Genomic DNA, 23,791 nt, shown 5'->3' with positions numbered 1-23,791 from the left:
ACGGAGCCCGCAGACGGCAGGGCAGGGCGAGGGGGGCGGCCCGGCCCGGCCCCGGCCCCGGCGGGGGGCGAGGCAGCGGCTCGCCCGGCCATGCCACCCCGACGCTGAAGCCGCCCCGCCGCAGCCCCCAGCCCCCCGGCCCCGCCATGGCCGCGCCCCTCTAGGCGCCCCACCGGCTCGCCCCGCGTCGCCCCGGCTTCCCCCGGGGCTGCCGGCCGGAGGATGGACGAGGATGGACCGCGAGCGGCCGAGGAGGAGCCGGAGCCGGGCAGAGCCAAGACTTTCATCCGCCTTAATGACCTGTCCGGGGCCGGGGGCCGCCCGGGGCCGGGGGACAGGGAGGCGGGCAGCGGCGACTCGGAGGCGGAGGCGCTGCCCTACCCGGCGCTGGCCCCCGTCGTCTTCTTCTACCTGAGCCAGGAGAGCCGGCCGCGGAGCTGGTGCCTCCGGCTGGTCTGTAACCCGTATCCTTTGCAGGTGCTCGGCGGCGAGGTAAGCCCCGCGGGGCCTCCCCCCCCCCCCCCCCCGACTCCCGGAGCGGCGGGCAGGGCGGGGGGCACCTCCCGGCTGGAGCCCGCCGGGTGATGGGGAAGGAGCCGGGATTTTGGAGGACCCATCACTCTCTATCCCCGGGGTAGCGGGAGGCACCCGGGCCGTGCTTGCCCCTTCCCCGGTGTCCGGCCGGGAAGTTTTCCGTGCTGTTGCCGAGGGCTCGGCGCTCCCTGGCAGGGTGCGGGGCGGGGGGTGCGGGGCTCCTCTTCCCCGGCCGCTCCGCCGCGATGCCCGGGCTCCCGCGGGCCCCGCCGCTCCGCTCCACGCGGAGTCGGGCGGGAGGCGCGGCGGCCCTTCCTCCCCCCGGGCGATCGGACGGCTTCCGGTGTCCCCGCTCCTCCCGGCACGCCGAGGGACCCTAACTCCAGTCTCCCCCCATTGCAGAACCGTTCTTCCTCCCTGACCTCGTTTCTCGCCCATTTTAGGCTCCTCGGTCCCTTCCCCGAGGATTTTAAGGAGGGTGCGATCTGGGGGGAGGCGGTGGTGCTGGGGGGGTTGGTTTACGGCCCGATTCTAGAGTCCCTAAATAATTCAGAGCGTGCGAGGCCGGCCCAAGGGCTCACTCTCCAGCCCCCTGGGAGATGCTCCCTGCTTTGAGGGGTCTGGGCAAGGTGGGGATCACGGTCCCTGGACATGCATCGGCCAAGGGCTGCTGCTCACCAGCTCCTGGGGTGAGCTGTGACCCCACAAAGGCATCTGGTCTCCTTCCAAACTCCCTGTCTGCCCTGGCGCGGGCTCTATGTCTGAGCTGCTTTAGTCAAGTTTAAGCTTTCAAAAGAAGAGGGGAGGAGGAACCAGAAAGAGAAAAGACAATAGAAAAATTGCTTCTTGCCATGGTCTTGGTGCCTTTAAAGCCTCCCTTGGAGTTGAGTTGCAACAAGCACACGGTTCATAGCACTGAATGTGTTTTACTATCCGCGAACTCCGGTTCCATTTATTATTTGCAGAAACAAAAACCCAAAATGAAATAAAGCAAAGCGATGAGGCTTCCAGCAGGGACTGGTGTGGGAGAGATGGCCACTGCCCGGCTCCACAGGAAGTTACTGGCTCCGCACCGCTCTGCCTGTGCCGAAGGCAGGCGAGTATGTATGGGCAGCAAACCCACATCTGGAGTGGGAGAGGCTGTGCGGTAGTGGGGAGGACATGTTACATGGTATGGAGGGCCAGAGTCGTCCTTCGCTCCTGGTGTGCGGGAACCATTAAGGAATTACATCTCAGCTGAGGTCGATGTGCCCGGGAAGAGCAGTGAGGGTCTGCCAGAGTTGTGAATATTGTTTTACTTTAGCTTCAGCAATAATTTATCTGATAAACAGGCTGCCTTCTTTCCTAAAATGTCCCCCACGAGGGTAAAAGTGAGATTTTTTTTTTTTTCTACCCAGTTAGGAATACTCCCAGCAGTTTCCCCTCAAATCTCTTACACACCAGCGAAGCAGTTCAAAGCTGCATTTATTTAAGCATCTTAGGAAATCTTGCAACTTTGTGAAGCCGCCTGCTTTGGGAAGAAACATTAATGACAGACTGCAAGTCAGTTTGTTCTTACTGCCTGCTATGACTAATATTATTTATGATTGCTGATTTAAATGTTTTTAAGTCTTATTTTTTTTATTTCCCTTCCTAATGATGTTGTTCTGAAGCAGGTGTCCACACCTGCATGTTTTTAGTTGTTTTCAGTAAAATCCCCCACTCCAATAATGGCTTGAAATGCATCTTCTCCTCTGTGCCTGCAAATACAAGCAGATTAACTTTTGTCCTTGGAAAATTAGTGGTATTGTGGGCACCTGCAAGCCCCGCTGTGAGCGGGGGACGAGCACTAGGTGCAGCCCTGCAAGCTGGGATTTTCCTTGTCGCTAATTTTTCCACTTGTTACCGACACAGAAAAGCACTTGCTGGGATCCGTGGGGGACAATGCCATGGGTCTCCGAGTCGGGTCTGCGTGCGGCTGTTTGTTTACAGGGTCACTGACCCAGGGGTGGGGGAGTTTCTTTAAAAACAGCACATGCACACAAAAAAAAGTGGTTAAACAGACGAGAGGAAGGTGGTGGCCAGCTTGGCACCTGCGTTGCGTCCCATCACTCGCAGGGCTGTTCAGCAGAAGCAGCATCATGCTCATTCCTTCGGCTCCCTGCAGCCCGAGTGCTGGACCTGAACCTAGTGCTTGTTTAGATTTATTACTTTAATTTTTTTTTCCTTTAGTGTGGTGGGCCAGTAAAGTGGCCCTTCTCAGGCTGCGATCTTCTAGGAATCGTGTCCCGGTGCTAAAACCGTATAATCATGTTGCTGGAAAGTCTTTGTTGCCACCAGCTGCCCTGGAGCGGAGTGACAGCACTTGGGCTCACGTGGCTGGTGAATCTGGCCCCGGGGGGTTTGGGGTTGTCGCTGCCTTCTGCTGCGCTCTCGGGTGGTTTTTACCTTTCTGCAGGTGAGGCTGGCTGCCTACACAGGAACTGCTTGGCTTTGTGCTGCTCTAATCTGTCTGATCAACTTTGCTGCTGATGGGGTGTCAGGAAGAGGTGCTGGTGCTGCTCCTGTACCCGCAGCTCCCTTGCCTGCCTTGGGATGGGCAGCTCATGGCCCTGGGGTGCAGCTGGAGCTCCTGGGATGCTGCTTCCCATCCCTGTCCAGGCAGCGTGTGTGACTGCGGTAGCCAAAGCTGGGATGTGGGGTTACGGGGAGGGTGACGGTTGATGTGCTGAGTGTCCAGTGAAGTCCTGTCAGGGTGGTTTGTTGGGCTTTTTCTACTGTGTTTCCATTCAGAGCATCCTCTGCCCGGGGCTTTTTCTCCCTTGCTGTCTGGAGCAGAACGGGGGTGAGCTGTGCTGCTCTCCTGCTCCTCCTCTCCCTTAGGGCTAAAAGAGGTCATGAAGTTTGTCCTGATCCAGAAATACTCCAGAGCCTGAAATCTTGGGGTTTTAACCCTAAAACTGTATCAGCCCTGCCAAGCTGTCCTCCCCCTCCACACCATCACAGTCTGAGTGAAAACCTCTCCAGGTGCTGCGAGGACTTAGGCGGGATGAGCCTGGTTTCCCACTCGTGTGTTCCCAGAGGCTCTGAGATGAAAGGTTCTGCCTGAGGTCAGGACTCCCTGGGTCAACAGGGAAGGAGCAGGGACATGGGGGAATGTGTTTAATGGTCATGACACTGAACCCATGGGCTGGGGACTGGGAAGGGCTGTGGTGTCCTGGAGTGCATGCTGGCGAGGCAGTGAGAGGAGAAGGCAGCATCTCTGGAGGGGGAGAAAAGAGGTGAGCTGGTTACCTGGCTTTCACTTCTGAAATAAAAGCACCATGAAGGCCGGGAGGATGAAAGGCTGTAGCGGGGTCTGTGCCAGGCTGCTCCTCTGATCAGAGACTAGAAACGAGGCTATTTCTTGAGAGTTGCGGAGTGATTGAAGAGCGGGGATGGAGAAAGTGGGGAGGATGCAACTGCTCGGTGTTAAAAGCTCTGAATAGGAAAATACCAGTGTAACTGAAAGGGGCCGTGATCTCTATTGTGCTGCTGAAACCTGCCTCTTCCCTGTGCTGTGCCTGCCCGTGGAGCGCTGCCGCCTGGAGAGTGGCACACTGGCAACGGGGGGCTGCAACAACTGCTGAAAGGTGCCATTCTGGGGAGATGCCCCCAAATTGGTTGAAATCCCATCTTTTTCTTTCTGGTCCGGAGAGTGATGGGGCAGCAGCTCTGCCCATACCCTCACTGGGGAGGGGAGGTTTGAGTGGCACAGAGAGGACAGCTCCTGTCTTGCTTTGGTGCACGGTCCCTGCGATTTGGGTTTCAAAAATGGTTTTAGGAAAGAGACTCGTCTTGATCTGGTCGTGGCAACCAGCCCTGTCTTTGGTCTGCAATGAAACCCAGAGGGTTCTTCCCGCAGCCGCCTCGCATGGCTCCGTTCGCTTCCCATTAGCGAGAGGTGGATGATCAAAGGCTCCGTGCCGGGGAGCTGCCGAGTGCCCCCAGCTCTTGCTGGAAGTCGGCAGAGCTGCAGATGGCCAGCAGGCTGGGGGCTTCATGCCAGGACATAACTGAGGTCTGCGCCGGGCTGGCTCATGGGACGGCTGGAGCCGCCGGAGCTTGGCGCATCCTGGAAGGCAGCAATGGCCCCGCCGAGGGGGTTGACAGCCCTCACCCACTGAGCTCACCCCGAGCCCTGTGGGTCTGTGTGCCTGCCTGGCTCTGCGTCAGCCTGACTGGATCTGGCTCTCCTGGAGGGATGCGTCTGTGTGTCTGCGCTGGAGTGAGGATCCTCCTGCGTGGTGGGATGAGAACTGAACCCACTGAGCTGTGCTGCGGGTTGGGCTGCCCAACCCCAGTGGTGCCCCCTGAAGAGCTTCCCTCCTGTGGGGATGCCTGCAATGGGCAAGTGGAACCCCCATCACCTCGAGGTCCTCGCGCCCCCCCCCCCCCCCCGACTGTGCCAGCTTGTGAGGAGAGCCAGGCGCTGCTGTCTGAAGGATTCAATTGTAGCACAGGGTTAAAAATACAATTTTTTTTTATCAAAGGGGGGTGTTTTGAGGGAAGAGTGCATGTAGTGTCCTTTAAACCTCAGTACGTTTGTTCCAACCTCCCTTTTGAGTTTAACAAAGCAAAAAGCTTCAATTTGAGAGGTTAGACCTGAAAAGGATCTTGTTTTGATTTAAAAACGCCACAAAGCAGTCAGAATCTGTTTGCTTCCTCTGCGTCTGATCCATCCCAGAGCACCTGAACTTGTTTCTCTCCTGTGTCCTGGTTCACCAGCCGGTGCCTCCCACTCCTCCCTATGCAGATGGAAATGCTGCCACCCTGCCACCTCTGTGTTCCCTTCCCTGGCTCCTGGGGGGAAATGAGAAACACGACTTGCCAGGCTGGGGGTGGTGTGTGTGTGTGTTCCTCAGTCCCCCAGTCCCCTCAGCTGGGATGGAGCATCCTGCTGCTCCCTGGGCAGGTGCTGGCACATCTCTGGACTTGCTCCAGCTGCTGTGTGAGGATGTTGGAGTGAAGCCGGACCCATCGCCTTTTAGCAAGGGCAGCCCAAGGGTGGGGTGCTTATCCCTCCTCCCAGGGGACAAATAACTGCAAAACCTCTTCCCTGCTGTTCCCCAGCCCCTTAGGAGCACGCAAGGCAGGAGCAGTGAGGGCTGTTCTTCTCCCAGACCACGGGTCAGTTGCCGGCGTTCCCCCCCAGCAGAGCCACTCGATCCTAATCTGGGTAACGCCCCACCTCTCCTCAGGGATCTCTGGACCCATCCATCGCCCGACTGTGCTGGCAGCTGCCCGCTTCCTTTGCTCCCTGTGTGTGCGTGTGTGTTTTTTTTTAAGGAGATTCTTCTGCGAATTCCCTCTTCCAGGCTGTTGTGTCACATCTGGAAGTTTGTGTAGGAGTTTATCCAAGCACTGGAGTACAGTGCAGCTTTTTCTCATTTAAAAATCCTAGGCTGGCATTTTGAAGCGGGTTGGGGGGGTGGGGGTGGGAGGGAAGGGGAGAGGGAAGCTGTCTGCCAAAAGGAGACTGGAGTGAAGGAATCGTAATGACTTCCAGAAGTTTTCTTTCTTTTCTTCCTTTCTTGCTTTCCCTCCCTCTCTCCCGGCGTGCAGACAAAAGGCTTGGCTCCACGCGGTTCGCGGTTATGTCATCCCGGCGTGGGGAGCCCCGGCCGGGAGGGGTGGCCTCGTCCTGCCCCGGGGACCCTGCTCTCCTCAGGGACGGCTCCGCTTTGGCTCCTTGTAGGAAATCCGGAACAAGGGCTCCCACGCGGGGCTGTCTCCGGAGACCTGCTATTCATTTGGAGGCAGGAGCAGAGGCAGGGCGGCTGGGAGGGGATTGCAGCCTCTTCCGCAGCCCCTCATGCCCAGGACCGGGGGGCTCAGACAGGCGGTAGTTCAGGATGGGGCCGGACCACCCCAGCTGCCGCTCATCCGTGGGGCTGATGTGTCTCCCGGCCGATCCATGCGGACTCGCTGCTCCTTACTAGTTCAGCTTTCCGGCTCTCTGCCCCGTTCTGTAGCACTGGGTGTTGGAGCCGGTCTGGAAATGTCCAGGATTTTATGATGCAGAGAAAATTTTCTACTTTCTTCTCCCCCCTCCATCCCCTGCAGATGTTTTGGCGGCATGCTGGAAAATACTTCTTTCCCATTTTTTTACTTTCAATTTTTTTTTTCCCATGCAGAAAAGACCAAGTTTTTGATTGCCCCCAGTCCCTACCCAGGTCTCTCTCAGCTCTTCTTTTTCTACTGTGTCGCTGGAAGGGAGAAAAACCTTTGGCCAAAATGAACCTTCCCTTATGGCTTTTTCATTTGGATCATGAAATCATTTTCCCTTGGAAGAGGAGCCCCAGGGAGCCTTTGCCCCAGGTGGCTTCGCTGGCTGCTGTGGATGGGGAGGAGAGTCTGGGGAAGCGGGGCCATCCATGGGGAACCGGGGAAGGAGCATCCAGAGTCAGGTTGGGAGGGCTTTGAAGCTTCCCTGTGGTTTGGAAGGGGTTGAATTTCCTAGTTAATTAGGAGGCCTAAGTGTTTCGGGGTTTGTTACGAGGCCAGATCGTGGCTTTCCCTTCCCCGGTGCCTTGGCTCTCCGCTGAGCGACCTAGACGTGAAATATTCCCTTTGGTTGGTGATGCACACGGAGGTTTCCCCTAACCTGGGTTTGTTTGGCTTTGGCTTTTGCCAGCCTTGGCCTCTCACCCAGGAATCTAGTCTGGTGCTAAGAAACGGGCGCGGGGGGAAAGAAGGAAATTCTCATGGTTTTATATAATGTAGTGAGTAACGACTGATCGTGCTTTGGGATGCTCTCACATCTGCTTCCTACCAAAGCCCCAGCAAAGGAGCTCAAGCAGATGGAAAAAGCACATATTTCAGCCTGAATATTTGTTGAGAGAAACAACACGGCTCGATCTCCGCGCTGACTGCCATGGTGTGGTTACTGCCTTACGGGAACGGGCTGTCGGGGTGTTGGGAATGGCACTGCGTGCCTGAGGTGCGGTGTGGCTGGGCAGGTCACAGTGTGAGCCCCAAACTGGGGCCACGCACACGTGTGTGGGGCCAGGACGTGGCCAGGACTCAACCCCCAGTTCACCGGTTAGTCACAAGCGGATGGAAATTGTCTGTTGGTTTGGGTCTGGTGCCTGAAACGTCGTTTTCTGGGCAGAAGGGACTGGCTGTTGTTTGATGGGGGTGTTTTTGTCGCTTGTGTCCTCCCTGCTTTCTCTCTCCCTCTGCCCGGGGTGTGAGACCCCAGAGTGAGGGCAAGAGGGGGCTGAAAATGGGAACGAAATGCTAAAGCAGGTGATGGGCGAGAGCTGGGAGCTTGGCACAGACAAGCTGATAAAGAAAAGGGGATTTATTTACTGTAATCCATACACTAGCCCCACACTTACAGAGTTCCCAATGCAAAGCATCCTTATATTTATCTCTAATTTGGCTCCCTTCCAAGAGCTTTTCCCTGGTGCATTCACCCAACCAGCCTCGAGACGATCCCTGACCTCGGGGCTGAAGGTGAATCTGCAGCCGGCAGCGGAGCTGGGTAAGGGGATTCATGGGGGTTCACGCACCTTGGCAGACTGACTGCCCCGGGGGGGTTTATGCCTTCAGGATTTCCTGGGATTCATAACTCAATCAGGTCAGGTTTAGCTCTCACTCCTCCTGCGGCATTATTGGCTGCCTCTGCCTGCACCTGAGATGCCAGTGGCCAGAGCGGCCCAAGGCAGAGCCCTCCCTGGCCCAGATGGCCAACAGGACGTTGTTAAAGATTTGTTAATTCAATTAGAAAGTGCTCGTGAGCCCGTGGCAAGGCTGCAGCTCCCTTCTGGAGGGCAGGGCTCACCCCCATGCCTGCAGCTCCCTCTGCCAAAATGTTTATTTGGTGTTAAGCTGCCAGCCATGCTATGCAAATATAGATGTTAATCATGAATAAGGTTCATTTTTAGCTCTGGGTTGAGACTAGACTTGGGAGGAACCCGACTCCAGGGGGTGGTGAGGTGATGGGGACCCTGTCTTGGGGGGGAGCACAGCCCTCCCAGGGCTGTGTTGGCTGGATCCTGCGGGCGGGAGCAAATGTCTCAGCTCCTGCTCAGCCCCAGGGTTTTTAGGAATAAAATATTCCTTCTGCTGCAGGTTGAATAAGGCTTTCAAGTGCATTTGATGGGCTGTGCTTTCACCAGCCTCCTCCGCATCAGCGTTAGCTGCTGATAGCATGAATCCTGGGTCCAGGCTGGCAGCTCCCGTGCCTGTGTCGGATGCAGAGTATCTTTAATTCGGGAACCATGGTGTCTAGGTAGCCTGGTTGTAGCAATTCTACCTTAATGGGAGAAAAGAGAAACCCCAGTAAGAATGACAAATAACTGAGTCCTGATGCTCTGTTGAATTAATGCTTATTTGGGCAGACAGGGAGGAGAGGAATTAAATTAATATCTGACTTGTAACTGCTACTGTATGTGGTTATTGACTTATCTTGCTTTGGAGAACCATAAATATGTCTCGGGATATACCCTTGAGACCATAATCTGCTCGGGGTCACAGCGCACGTCTGTCTCTGATGCTCCTTTGGAGACTCATCCTGACTTCTGGGGTCAAAAATCCGAATTTCTCTGACAAAGAACCCAGCCACGTGCGGAGGGGAATGGGTTTGCACTTCACAGCGAGTGTACGGCATAAATTTAAAGGCCTCTGCCTCGCATAAATCGCTTTATTATTTGTAATGTTCCGGCTGGCTCAGTGCTGGCGGCGTGGAGCCCGATTCGACTCGGGGGAGAGGCACGGGTGAAGCTCGTCGGCTCTGGTGTTGGGATGGATTGCAGCTGGATCCTCAGGCTCTCTCTGCTCCCTTTTTCCTTGTGCCCAGGATTTTGTCCCCCTGAGGCAGTTGTTTGAGGGTTGAGGATGCCTTGGGGAGATGAGCTGGGAGGTCTCAGCATGCCCCTGAATAGTCCTGGCCGAGGGTTGGGTATCTGTGAGCCTGGAGAGCGGAAGGAGATCTTCCTTCTCAGCCCTCGGTGCCGTGTGGATGCTTCAGTCTGGGTGACCCAGTGGAGATGATGCCAATGCGGGGCGAGCCGTGGCAGCCCCACAACGCCGGTGTGGGGCTGGCACGGGGTGTTCTGTAGCTTGGCATGTCCTGTGCCCGGGCGGGTGAGCTTCTCCGTGTCCTGCACCTGTCGTATGCACACATATGTGGGTGCACACAGAGTCAGCAGCTTGGGAAGCTCGTGGTTTAGTGATGGCATGGACTGGGCTGACCTGTTGCGGTCCCCTAAGGAGGCTGGAGCTGGTGCTGGAGCACCCCTGGGCTGAGCCATGGCAGTACGACCTTCCTCTAGCTCAGGTGGACGTTTCCCTCCCACCAGGATGACTCCCTGCCTACGTGACTCTCCTTACGGCAGCGCATGTTGACTCCGTTCTCCGGCACGGCCCGTGTTAGCGGAGAAGTCTGCGGGCCAGACGAGCCATGCCCTGAGCCCCAAGCCCTGTGCCTCCCCTGCCCCTTCCCCATTGCTCTGGGCCCTGGCACGTGCCCATGCTGGGGTTAGGTGTTGCTCCTAGTGAGAATATTTATTAGGATGCTTCTGTTTTCACCCTGCCAGCCCATCCCTTGGGACGGAGCACGTCCTAACCCTTCCCCAGACTCTGCTTCCAGCACTGGCTGCCGACATGCAGCTCCCATGGGAGCGGTTTCCCCTGCCAAGGGCAAATTGAAGCCCCTTCTTCTTCAGAAACTGCTCGTGGTAGCAGCATGGGGGAATCCTGTCTCTTACGAGGCCGGATAAGAGCGGAGGAGCCTGAGGTGGCGCGGGGCACCCGCAGCAAGGGTGGAGACGCTTCTTCCTTCATCTCAGTGGATGGGCTCTGACTCTTCCAGCAGCAGACACTCAAATCTCACAGCTGGAGTTTGGGCTTGGCTTTTTGCTGGGTTTTGTTTTCTCTTTTCTTGTAGCCCCATGGAATGGGACTGTCTGGGCCCTGGGAGCACAGCGAGTTGGGCGAGTGGTGGTCAACTTCCAATCTGACGGGGAATTGGGGGACGAAAGGATGCACCAAAAGTGCTTTGCTGTGCCGCCTCCTTCTCCCCTCCCCCAAATCCCCTCCTTTCATCTGCCCAATATCTTGATTTTTCCACCTCTGTTTTTTTATTTTTTTAACTATTTTTTTGCTATTGTCTGGGCTTTGCATCGGGGGCAGGATGGAGGTTGGGGGGTGTGTATGTGTGCGCGCGCGCGATAAAGCTATTCGAGGAGTTGTGATCTCTGCATTTCGTTTTGCAGTTCAGCTGGAAAGATCTCGCTTCCAAATACACCCACACACAGGCACAGCGAGAGAGAAAGCAGGCAAGGGAGCTGCTCGAGGGGGTAGGGAGGGCTGGGCTGGGGGGCCAGGCAGCGCCAGGCACTTGGGAGCCTTTCCCTGCCCTTGGGGGATTGTATTTGGAGTGTTCCATAGCTTTTATGTGGGGACAGGAGGTGGGACCCTCTGCCTCAGCCCTAAATCTCGAGGCCGTGCAGGTGCTTGGCTGCACCCATGGGTGCCTGGATGCCTTATTCCGGAGCAAAGAAGGTCCCTAAGCCTGGCAGCAGCCCTGAGAGTGGGGGGGGGGGGGGGGGGGGGGGGCTCCAGGGCACTTGTAGGGTTGCACTGTGTGTGTGTGTACGTACACGTACCCACTCTTAGCTGAACAGAGCCCAGGACATGGCAGCATGGTGGTGAGACCCACTTTTGCAATGGAAGAAGAGCAAAGGCACAGAAAGGTGTCACAAAGCTCCTCTCCCAGTGACCTTCAAGCCAAAGTCATCTTGTTTCCAAAGATGAGCTGGTGCTGGAGTGGCTCTTCTGGTCTGTAACTCCCCATCTGCACCCTTTCCCTCTGGCCCCTTCCTTGCCAGCCGGGTCCTGACTCCAGCACTTGGTTTCTGGAGGAGCTGACGGTGCTGTGGGTGCATCCTCCAGCACTGGGAGGGATGGGCTTAGCGGAAAGCAAAGAAACCCTTGTCCTGGTGGGCATCTTGGGTGGGCAGCAGCAGGTAAAGGCGAGGGGCTGGCTCGGAAGCTGAACAGATGGGGACTTGGCGGCAGTGGAAGGTTTTGGAGAGACACCTCAGCCTGGCCAGGCTGCAAGCCGATGGCGAGCTCGCCTCTATGGCAGTGTGTCCTGGGCTTGTGGGGCACCTGCCTGAGCCCCTGGGTCCGGGTCCTTCCCCAGCTTTGGGGCTGCGGAGCAGCTCGGGGTGCTGGGGTGTGCAGGGGAACACCCCCTCTTGCAGGGTGCTGCCACGGATGCCTGCATCCCCCCTGTTCCGCTCTGGGCCCCTGGGGTGGATGGTGGTGGCACATCTCTCGACTCAGCCCCCACACACTGAGTCCTCCTGCCGGCCCTTTGGGGTCAGCGCGTGATTTTTTCCATCGCTCCGAAGAGGCTGAGCTCATACAACAATATTCCCTGGGCCAACACCGCTCCTTTTTGAAGTTCCTTGTTTTGGTATTCCTCAAACTCCATATCCTCAGGCACGAAACACAACACCCCTTGGCAACGGAGGCTTTTCCCAATGCCGTGGCTTTGGTTATCCCCGGCATCCCACTGCCTGGTGAAACTGCTGCCCCATCCCCAAGCCGCTGGTGGATGCTGTCCCCTCCCAAACTCACCATGAGTCTTAAATGGTGGTAAAATAGGATTGTCCAGCCGCCTCGGCATGCTGCAGTGTGCCGCCTGGGCTGGCGGGGGAAAGGCAGCCACCGGAGCGTGCTCCCGGCGGTGTTTGTCTTAGCCGGGAGCCACGGCCGGAGCCGGGGCTCTGCCAAGCAGTGAAAATGCCAGAGCAGTGAGTTTATCCCACGGTGTTTGATTCGTGGTCGCGGTGGAAGTGAATGCGGAGGACGCGGCAGAAGAGAGCGATTTCGAGACGGTCACAAAAACATCTTGCAGCAGGAGAAGTTGGGATTTTCGTTTTGTTTTTCCTCCCCCCGCTGCTGGCCGCGCTGGCTGCGAGGTGAAGTTTATGGGAGGAATAGCGGTGGTTCCGGGAAATATTTCGCCTAGCTTGTATTGTTGAATTTTATTTTCTTTTTCTGGCAGCGGATAAAGCAAATGGGAACACAAGCAGCTTGGCTTGGGGGGTGGTTGGTCCAGAAATGAGCCTGGCCAGCAAGCGGCTGCTTCGGTGGGGAGAGAAAATACTCGAAAGCGGACGGGGTTTTCGTTGCTTTTGTTCCTCTCTTTTTCCGTCCCCACTCCTGGCCAGCTCTTTGGATGCAATTAAACGAAGGGCGAATGCATCCAAAGGCAGAGTCTGTTGAGGCGAGGATGTGCATTGATGCTTCTGGCCTCCTGTGCGTTCTTGCTGATTAAAATCTTAAATTCTTCCATTTTTGACGAGATTTGGGGTTTCTATGCCGAGCCGGAGAGTCTCTATGGCAACAGCTAAAGGCAACTTTTATCCCTAACCCTTTTTTCTTGCAGAGGGGGAAGAGGACGGGTGCACAATGCTGGGGCACTGATAATTATTTGAACCCCCTCTTAATATTTGGGGTAGCGAGCGCTGGGAGAGGGCTGGGACCAGATAAATTGAAATACAGAATTACTTTGTGCCTGTGAAGCCAAGGGGCTGGGACGAGCTCTGCCTGGGCTGGACCCCTCTCCCCTCTGCCAATAAAGGCATTTTTTGACTGTGGGGGAGCGATGGGGGTCACATCCCTCCCCATCAAAGCCGGGGATTTCCCACTTGGGTTTGTCGTGTCCGGAGGTGTTTGGAGCCGTTCTCGGAGTGTGATTGCGGCAGCGTTTCAAGACACAAGTAAAACCCCAGCCTTTCAGGAAAGGTCTTGCAGCGTGTAATAGAAAGGAAACCAACTGGGCTAGATTGAAACATAATAGTTTGGGGAGTAATTTTTAGAATCCTATGTAGGTCTTTCCAAAAGATACTATACAATTTAATAACATGCTATATTCCTATATGTTATATTTAAATCATCCTATAGTATTGCGTAGGAGGAATCTAATTTTCCACTACAGGGTAACATACCTTTCTATAGGTTTCCAGTTGTGGGTTTTTTTTGTCCAGTGGAGTTAAATGAAAAATTATATCCTTCCTAGAAAATCTAACAAAATGATGAGAAAATCATACCTTTAATTTATTTAATAAGAGGTGTTAAGTATTTTCCACGAGGGTTTATATGGCCGTGTAAAAACCCGCTTTGAGCTTGTTGGGGAAGTGATTTGCGGTCGAATAGAGATGGGTTCAGACGTGGTCCCGGTGGTGTGGTGCAGTGGCTCTGTGGTGGGGGCCTGGGCCAGTCTAAAGGGGAAAAAAACCCCAAAAATATATAAAAGCCAGGACTTTCTTGCATCTCCTTCTCCTCCTGGATGCAATTAAAGAGAAGACGGGGCAGCAGGTTGAGGGCTGCGGTCTGAGCCGGGGCTTGGAGCTGCGGGGAGTGGGGTGAGGCTGGGGGCCGGTGCTGGTAGCCTGGGTGGCTGCAGGGGCTGGAGAAGGGAGCAAGAAGCTCTCTGTGTGGAGAAACGGGCTTTGGAAGTAGCAGGCAGGGGCTGTACATGCTGTGTGGCTGTTTACAGGAGGCTGGGGAAGGCAGGAGGAGGAGGGAGGGAAAGGCTGAAGGTCTGGCCACGGAAATGTCCAATTAACCTTCTGCGCTGGTCCTTAGTGAGTGACTGAGCAGCTCTGTGGTCTCAGATGGTCCCATGGGACCCTGCTCTGCTCAGCCCCTTGTTCAGGGTCAGGCTCGCTCACGTTGCCGGGATGGCTGTAGCTGTGCAAAGCACAGACAGGGGGAGAATGAAAAGCTGTAGCCCGCAGCAGAGTGGGGTGCCCAGATAAACCCCAGCCTCAGGATCAGGTGTGTTTTTATTTTTAGCCTCAGTTCATAGAATCACAGAATGGTTTGGGTTGGAAGGGACCTCACAGATCATCTAGTTCGAACTCCCTTGCCATGGGCAGGGACACCCTCCACTACACCAGGTTGCTCAACGCCTCATCCAACCTGACCTTGAACACTTCCAGGGATGGGGCATCTACAACTTCTCTGGGCAACCATGTTCCCCATATGGAAGGCCAGGTTAGGGCTGTCTGCAGGATTTCGAGGTGGATGATGCTCTTACGTTTATTTTGTGGCACTGCCTTGTCTGTAAGGGCGGAGCCCTGTTGTGTTTCTGCCTGGAAACGCATGGCTTTGGTTGTGCAGGCATCTCCAAAGTGGGACGAAGATTTCTACTCCCTGCTGTGCTAATGGGGGCATATAATGGGGAATCAGTGGGCAGACGGCAACCAGGCCCCTTCCCTGTGCTCATCTTGGGGGGTTGGGGTCTCTCATCTGGGACTACAGCCCCACCAATAAATCCCCATTTCTGGGGTGCTCTGCTCAGGTTTAGGTCAGATGGCACACGGTGGCCTGGGAGGTGATGCTGCTCTCTGTGGAAAAATGTGGATCTGGGTCCCCTCTTTATCTTACCTCAGAGGTGCCCATCACCGTGGCCTTGGGGACCTGCCTGGTCCTGGGGACCTTCATGGCCAGATTCCCACTGGGCTCCCAGGGAGCTGGTGCCATCCCAGAGAGAGGCGTAAGGGAAGCTGGTGGCCCTGGTCCTTGGAGGTCCCCAGAGGACAAGCGCCTTTTAATAGCCATGGCAACTAATAAGCCCTGCGTGGTGACATCCCTGCCGTCTCCATGGTAACGGACCGAACATCACATAGCAACATGTGCCTCCCGTACCCATGGAAACGGGCCGGGTAGGTTTTTAGCATTGCTGCGTTAAATCTCCGCTCCGGGGGGTGTGGGGGGGTTTATCCTGAGGTGAACCTGCCGTTGAGGGGAAGGAGGGGGGGTCGGGGTGTAACTGGGGGATGCTCAGGGGCTGCGGGACCCCAGGGGCTTTGTGGAAATTGGGCTTCTAATGTGATGCTGGGGTGCAGCCCCATGGGATGCTCCCAGATGATGAAGATGTGTAAGGTGCGTCCTGCCAGGATTGTTTTCCCTTTTTTTTTTTCTCTCGAGGGCAGCAGGTCTGGAAGGGGGGAAAAATGATTTGGAATTATTGGCCGATGGGCTTTGTGTTGTTGAACGGGGAGAAAAATAAGAGGTTCCCAGGGCTGGAAACTGCCTTGCTGCCTGCAAAACGGTTTCACAGTAGGATATTTGCAGGCACTCGCAGGCTGGATTTTCCTGCCATGTCTGGGGTTGCCTTGTCCTCAGTCTCCTAAGCTGGGGTTTCCCAAGCCGCCAAAATGGGGCGTAGAGGCTGGGAATGTCGCTCCTTGATGGGCAGCATCCAGCAAGGGGGAGGCGCCAGGATGTGCGCCGGCTCCCCACGCAGTCCCTGCCCTGGCTGGCTCAGCTCCCCATGAGCTAGCCCTAGCAGCTGTGGGCTGATTAGGATTTGTAGGTGCGGGGTGCGAGGGGTCTGCCGGGGTTACGCCGTGGTGGGGCCGTGCGGGCTCTTGTAGAGGCTGCGGATGTCGAGCTGGACGCGCGTGCTGGGAGCCACATTCGTGCTGAATCGCTGCAGCAAACGCAGCCATTCCCTGGGTTTACCCGCTAACAGGCTGGAAATTTTAGGAGTGCATTTATTTGGAGCTGTCGAAGCATTTCTTGCAAATACATTTCAGCTCTTCTTCCCCCATTGTTGCAGACCTGCCGTTAAAAACACATTGCACGGACGCTTAGGAGTATCTCTGGTTCCTGCAAATGCTCCCGCAAATAAATGCGGTGGCTTTGGGAAGCTTTACAGGTTTGTTTTTTTTAGTGGCTGTGGACTGAGCTGGTTAATATTATTTTTTTTTGGTGAACTTTCAGGCCAACCTTTTCTCTTTTATTTAGTTTTCTCCTCCTGACTGGCGGTCGGTCTGCAAGGGCTTGGGGGACACGGGTGGATAACACCTTCAGCAGTGTCCAGGTCCTGCCGGCTTTCTGGAACACTCAAGCTCTGACTTTACTCGAGTGTTGGTTGAGTGAGACTTCAAAATGGTTGAGACTTTTCAGAGTTTTACCTGTGGTTTATCTATTGTGGGAAGATAAACCCTGACCGAGAGCAGGTCCAAACCTCGCTGTTTAGAGTTTAGAGGGGTGGAAGATAATCAGATATCCACAATAAATGGCAAAAGGAAGGAGCGGTTTGGCACATGGGTAATGCACCAGTATAACCCCATTGGCCTGAGCCGCCGTGGCCTGTGGGGCCACTGGTGGCTCTCGGGGCTGCGATTTCCAGCTCATCTTTTTAAAGCAGGACTGGAAACGGTTTTGTGCGAAAGCCAAGGCTGTGCCAGCTGGTCAGCCAGCGTGCTGAGAGTGGCTGGGGCAGGCCAGGGCTCTGCCTCTGCCCAGGGACATGGCATGCTTGCCCTGCTCTTCCTCTACTTAGCTGGCAATTTGGGGTGCAAATTGAGGGAGTTTAGTTATCTTTGAGATGTCTTTTACTCCTCTTCCAGGTTCTGCTGAAACTGGTTGGGGCAGCTGGTGAGAGAGAGCAAAATACCCAGTTTTGTGTCTCTCTGCTTCCCGCTGGCTTTGCACCCTGGCAACCTTCTGTAGACAACTTGGTTTACCCCAGGCAGAGAGAAGACCCCAAGCTGGGGGAGTCCTTCCCACAGCCACCTTCCTGCTGTTTGTCCCCAGAACCAGTTGTCCCCAGACAGAGAATTAACCTGCAATTTTGGGTGGCTTCATTGGGTGCTTCTGCCTCTGCCAGGGAGCTCGTTTCTTCTGCATGGTACCAGAGTCGGGGGTCCCTATGGGTGCCCACAGCACCCTGCTCCCCTCCTTTTAGCATCAGAGCCCTGAGAAAAGCTTTCTTTAGGTTCATTTTAGACCCTGGCAGTGCAGCTTGCCTCTCTTCCAGCCTACTGAAGTCAGCTTTCGATTTCCAACATGGCTTTGGCACCAGGCTGAAGATCCCAGGGCTCCGTTCAAACAGCAAAACCCGAAATAAAATAGGGAATTGGGGTAGAATTTCCAACCATTTGGCTTCTTACCCTGACAAGCGTGTGGTGCTTCTGGGATGGGAATTAGCCCCAAGCCGTGGACTTTAACAGGGACCCATGTGCCAGCATCAGGCAGGAGTTGTCCCCTCTGGCTCCCTGAGGTGGGCACGGGCTCATCCTGCCTCGCACAGGAGGCTCAGCCGTGACAGCATCAGCACCAGCCTCGAAGGAGGCTGCAGCCAGCTCAGCGAGGCTTAATTAAATCTGAAATCCTGGCCGTTTTCTCTCCTGGGCTTTGGCTTGGGATGCCACGCGTAGGAAATCAGTGGAAGGAAATAATGAGAATTAGAACAACTTCAAGGGCCGTTGCGTTCCTGGCTAGCGGGAGGCTGGGGGCCGGGCGGGCTGTGGCGGGACGGAGCTCTGGTTCTCCTCTGGGATGCGCATGACATAGACGGGATAACTCGTGGGGAAAGGCTGTGCCAGCTGAGCATCATCCGAAGCTGGGATTTGTTCAAACCGGGAGCTCGGAGCTGGCAGTGCCATCCCCAAATCCCCTTTAATGACTGAGCGGCTCCGAGCCTGGCAGCAAACATCCCCTGCATCCCCCCGCTCCCTTTCCTTTAGAGACGTGCTCATTACGGCTGCGAAGAGCCCGACTATAAATTAGATACAAATGTACAGTTAACGCCAAGTCTCCCCAAGGCCAGAGTAGGTATTCTGGTATTTAAACTAGCAGAGCCAAGGGTGTAAAGATCCAGCAAAGGGGAAAAAAAAAGGGGGGGGAGGAAGGAAAAGTGGCTCTAATTGAGGTCGGTATTTGAACAGCGAAGACCAATTAATGCTCCTGAATCAATAGGTCTGCGTGACTGAACTAATACATCCCTGCCGAGGATTTGTGTGCACGCAGCGCCCGCGTGCTTTTGCCAAGAGCCTGCCTGGGGTGAGCTGCTGCCACGGCCGAGGTTTCGGTGTTGGCAGTGATTTGGGTGTTTGCAGCCCTGGAGGACACTGCTGGGCTGACGCCGGCAGTGGGTTGGCGAGGGCATGTCTGCGGGAGCCTGGGCTGGGCAGCTCCTGCCTCCAGCCTCACAGGAACCTGCCAAAAATCCACATATCTCCCCAAACCATGGTCCCTACCCCTAATTTCTCAGGCTAAAGTGGATTAAATGGGGGGGTTTCCTGGCTGGGGTATGCTGGCAGTGCTGTGGTGGGATGAGGTGTTGAGCAGCTGTGCTTCCCCCAGGGTTCCCATCGGGATGTCCCGGAGCCGTGGGCATCCCTCCCCTCGCCTTTTGGCCATCCGAGCCTTGCTGGGGTGGTGGCTTAGGAAACGTCCAGCATTCCCAGGCTCGCATTTTTATTCTCTTTTATTGCTTTTCCAAGAAACCGCATGTGCGTGGGGAGAGGAGATTATCGCGTTAGCGTTGAGTGCCCTGGGGGAAGGTGAGGAGGGCAGCTACCTTGGTTTTGCCTGGACTATCTTCCAAGGACAGCCAGACTGAGCAGTGGCACATCCTTGTGTAACGTGGCACCCGTGGGTTCAGCCGTGCTGGGTGCCACAGTGTTCTTGGGCAGCTGATGCCATCCTGGGGAGCCTGTGCTCCCAACAGGCACGAGAGAGGATGGCGGGGAGCAGGAAAAAAAAATCCTAGTTGTTATTATTCCATGAATTTTATCCGCTGAAGCGATGCATATGGCAGATGAGATGATTTGCCTCCAGGCGTACAGGAAGAGCCATGCGAGGCAGGGTCTTTTTGGCAACCCTGCGACTTAATCATGAGATAAATTTTTCCTGGGGTGGGAAGGGGGTGGAGGGGCCATGGGTCGTTGCAGCATGGGTCACCTTGTCCTTGCACCGTGGCTGGTGCTACCCGTGGAGCTGGGTGAGACTGCAGCTTGCCCCAACGCTGCTGCTTTTTGCTCCTGTCTTTTTCAGAAGAGGGGGAAAAAGCTGCTGCTATTTCCACCGTCTCGCTCTGTTTCCAGGTTGGGAATCCAGGACGCTCTCAGGTTTGCTGGAGGAAGGTGAGGGAAAGGCTGCAAAACCTGGCTGCACCCGGGAGATTATTTATGGCCGGATTCGGTGCCACGTTTGATACCTTTCCCTGCTTCATTCCCACCTCCCACGGCCCTGTGCTGCAGCTGGGCTGGAGGAGGGGGAAGGGGAACACGCTGTTGGCAGCTCCCGCGGGGCCTGATCCTGCCCTGCTTGGGCGGAGGTGGGGGAGATGAGTGTGTCGGGTCTCTGCATGGAATTATGCTGCCCAGCGGAGCGGGGGCAGGTGCCCTTCCCATGGCATCTCACCTTGCCCAGCCGGAGTAGCACAGGAGACGGGAAGCTGGTGTCATTGTCCCTGTGCCAGCTCCCTGCAGGGTGGTGCAGATCCCAGGGACCCCTCCCCACCCCTCCCGCTGTCACTGCCCAGGGCGCGTGGGCAGCGGGGATGAATGAGCGGTGCTTTTGGAGATGCTCACGGCAGGTGCTAACGAGCGTGGCTTGAAATACCTCATCACCTTTAAACGTGTGGATTTTATTTTATTTATAAAAAAAGTAGAAAAAAAAGCACGTATGCTGGCCAGGAGAGTTGGTGGGAGCTTCCTCCTCCTTCTCCCTCACCACCAGCTATGCCCTGCAATCAGGGATGATGATGAGGATGCTGCAGGTTGTGAGGCCGTTGGGTACCAGAGTAGCAGGATGGGGTGCAGGATGTGCCCCCTGTACAGCCACGCAGGCAGGCTGCTGCTGCTGGGGGGCTGTCAAGGCTCGAGTGCGGCTTTAAATCTGCCCCAGCCGGGTCCCCAGGAGCCCAGCATGGCACTCAGAGGTGCCCGCGGTCTCGGTGCTTCAGCCTCTGCCCTTGGCTGTCGTCTCCCTTAGCTGGCAGAGCTGCTTGGTGAGCCCTGCACCAACCCAGTGCCTTTAGGAACGGCACAAACGGCGGCTTCCCCTCGCCTCCAGCCCCATCCCAAGCTGTGGATGAGGAGCGTGATTTATGTTTTCATGCTTTCCTAGCGACTTCTGGTGTGTTCCCACGACTCCAGCTGCCGGGACAGCCGGGGGAGCAGCTGGCTGGGCGAGCTGGCAGCGCCGGGCGCTCCTTGCTCCTGCCCGGCCCACGCCTGCCCAAATAAAAGCCGGGGGGAACGCGGAGCTCACAGGCTGGCACTGGAGGTGTGGAGGGTGGTTTTTAGCAGAGTGGCATTTTCTAAAATTACTCAGGCTGGTTCCCTGCCGAGGGAATCGCTTGCTGGTGCTGTGGCTGAGCAGGGTGCCATGCGTCCCGCATCCCTGGCATCACCTTGCTGCTCGTGAGCTGAAAACCGGCTGCTGCACCCGGAGAGGTGCAGGGGGACACATCCTGCACCCATCCTGCTACCTTAGTACCCAAGGTACCAAGGTTTTCAGTGTCCTCTGCGGATGGACAGGCACTGGTGATGGATCGGGGTAGCTGGTGCCAGGTGGGCTACGGGGACCCGGCACACGCGTGTTTGTGGAGAGTAAACACGTGTCACTTTGCATCACGTCCCCGCTCTCCGTCAGACAGGCACTGGCAACTGCTGCCCGTGCCTGCCTTGCCTGCGCCCTGAGCCTGGGCAACCGCAGCCATGAGCGGGCACCAGCCAAACCCCAAGCGGCTGCACCAGCTGCGCTCTGCGGAGCAGCTTGGTTGATTGAGACATCATTGTGTAACCTCTAACGAGGCTCCGCTCCTCTCCTGTTATGGCTGCTCACCCCTTGCCCCTTTAATTAAGCCAGTGCATGATTCCCCTGCGTCTGCTTTTCAAGGAGGACAGGTAACGGGGCTGGGGTGGCTGTGTGCCACCTCACCTGCCCCAGTTTTGGGTGGTTTCGTTAATGGCGGGGCTGAGGATGGGGTCCCTGTGCACGTGCTGGTGAGGCTGGGGATGCCCCAGGGCACCACGAGCATTGCTGCTGCCTTGGGTGTGTGCAGGACAAAGCAGCTGCTGCTGCCCCGGCGTCACAGGCTGCTGCTCACCCGCTGAAAACGTGCGGAGCCACTGAGCACCGCTGCCTGGAAGGAGGGAAAAGCCGAAATATTTATCTTGGAGAGAGGAGGGAGTGGGGAAGGGAGGGCAGGGAGCGATTGCAGCATGCTGGCGCTCAGTGGCTGCTTTCCACAGTGACCCCGAAGACGGGCACGTTCCCTTTGGACCAGGCCCTTTCCTGCTAACGTGCCCTGTTGGCACTGGCTGGCTGAGCTGGGGATGCTGCAGGGAAACCACATTTGGCTTTAGAAATGAAATGAGGGGGGGGTGTGTGTGTCTTGGTGGTGGTGGGAGGTTCGGCCCTGCTTCCCCACTTGGGGCCGAGGGAACAAAAGAGGAACTTGCAGTGACATTTCAGGTATTGCACAACTTGGTGCAGTTGGCAATGGGTTGGCTTTCTAATGCTGTTCCCTCCACATGCACCATCTTCTTCCTCAGCCCCAGCTCTCCTTTTCCTCCCTGGGGGAGCAGCTGGTGCTGGGAGCTGCTCTGGGATGCCGGCCCCGGGGAGGACGTGCCCCACGAGCCCATTTCTCGCTGGGGGAGTGGATGATGTGACAGCAACCCCTGGCTGGGAGCCTGACAGTCCTGTTTTACCTTCGTGTGGATCCCAGGGGGCACGAAGGGGTAGTGCTCAGCCCCGAGGGGGGCTCGCTGTGCCTGGGGGTGGTGGCAGGGAGCAGGGGGACATCCCTGGGGCGATCATTTTGGGGCTGAGCTGGTCCTGTGATCCCGTTCCCATGGGGTGGGCATTGGGTGGCTCAGTGTCCCCTATCCTGCTGCTGCAGCCCCCCAAGATCCCCACAGCTCAGCTGGGGGAGCCCCAAGAAGGCACATTTGGGAGGAACTGGCTCTGCTGGCTTGTCCCTTTGTCTTTTGTCCCTTGGGCAGTCCCAGTGGAATGCCTCCCTGCCTGTGAGCAACATTTGGGACGGGTGTCTCAAGGGATCCATCTTTGCACTGGCAGCTCCTGGGGGTTTGGGGTCGCAGGGGGCTCAGGGAATCCCAAAGGTCTGTGCTGCCTCAGTTTCCTCATCAGTAGTGTGGGTATCGCAGGGGAGAGCATCATCCCCAACCAACAGTGTGAAATGAGTATTAGGAACTGGTGCCTCTGGCTCCTCTCCCACCACTCACGACCTTCCTCTTGCTCACGCAGACCATTTTTGTATTTTACTTCTTAAAATACATATATACGTATATAAATACCGTATCTTGGCAGCCGCTGCTGCTCAGCACCTGCTATTTCCCCGGGTGGATGAGGATTTGGTAACGTAACAGCCTCCCCGGTCCCTGGGGCCTCGTATACCCGCGTGTTGTTTACGGCACCGTGCGGCACCGTGCCCGCCTGCCTCCGCCCAGCATCTCTGCAGCCGGAGCCCACTGCAGCGTCAGGGACGGGCTCCTCTGCGGTTGCCTTCCCCTGCTTCCCGCTCGGGGTTTGCCCGGGGCTGGTGGCTCTTTGGTCATTGGGAGCCGCAGGGCAGAGTTGGTCCTGGCTCAGTCTGAGTGTGGCCCCTGCACCGGCTGTCCCGAGCATGGAGCCGCCACTTTGGGTTTGGATTTTAATGTCTCACTAGCTTCTAGTAATAATTGGGGGGGTGGGCTTGTGGTCTGCATGGGTGATCTGCCGAGGGCATGGCTCTGGCTTTCAGTAATGGCCAAACCCAACCCTGTGGGGCTGAGGAGGCTGCGGGGGGTGGGGGTCAGCCCCCTACCTGCTGCTGGGGCAGAGCATTGCAGGAACTCTGCACCCTCACCGGGGGCTTTGCAGCTTGTCCCTGCTCTGCTCTGCCATGGTTTTGGGACCCTCCTCTTCCTCCTGCTGCTGGCACCCATGGAGCTGGGGCAGCCCCTGCAGTGGTCACCTTGCCCTTTGCTGCTGGGGGGGATGACATATGGACCATAACTGTCTCCCTCCTCTTCCTCTCTACCACCACAGGGCTGAAAGGCTGGTGGGATACTGGGTGCTGGCGTGGGCGGCTCATGCCCTTCGCCCCTCGCTGCTGCGTTCCCAGCATGGCCCTGTGGAGGGGAAGCCCAGCCTGCGGGTGACTGCCGGGTTTTATAACCCTGAGAATGAATCCCAGCCACGGCCCTGCCTCTCCGGGGAGTGGGGTCATGGTGCTGCCCGGGAAACTGCTCCCTGGGAGCGACAGCTTGTTTGAAAGGGAAAAAACCCACCGGGGCCATGACGGCGTGGGGCTGGGAGCGGAGGCATGGGAAGGCGTGCTGGCAGTGGGAGCGCTCCTGGGAGCGCTCAACACATGCTTGAGGTTCCCCTCGTGCAATTTGGGCCGTGATCCTGCTCATGTGGCCGTGGAATCTCAGGCTTTGTCGTTTGCTCCCTT

The 23,791-nt window shown here is 56.6% G+C and overlaps 1 protein-coding gene across 3 annotated transcripts in view; it reads left to right on the top strand.

Moving 5' to 3' along the window:
- The first annotated feature begins 222 nt into the window (after positions 1-222).
- The window catches only part of CACNA1G (calcium voltage-gated channel subunit alpha1 G), a 144,646-nt gene continuing 121,077 nt past the window's right edge, over positions 223-23,791 (top strand). For all 3 annotated transcript variants that reach the window (XM_086623852.1, XM_086623853.1, XM_086623851.1), the window contains exon 1: positions 223-464. In XM_086623852.1, coding sequence (XP_086479978.1) covers positions 223-464 — 242 coding nt within the window. The remainder of the gene's footprint in view (positions 465-23,791) is intronic.

This window comes from Tauraco erythrolophus, chromosome 20 (assembly GCF_009769465.1).
Source record: "Tauraco erythrolophus isolate bTauEry1 chromosome 20, bTauEry1.pri, whole genome shotgun sequence".
Lineage (NCBI taxonomy): Eukaryota > Metazoa > Chordata > Aves > Musophagiformes > Musophagidae > Tauraco > Tauraco erythrolophus.
This window is presented reverse-complemented; position numbering and strand designations above follow the sequence as displayed.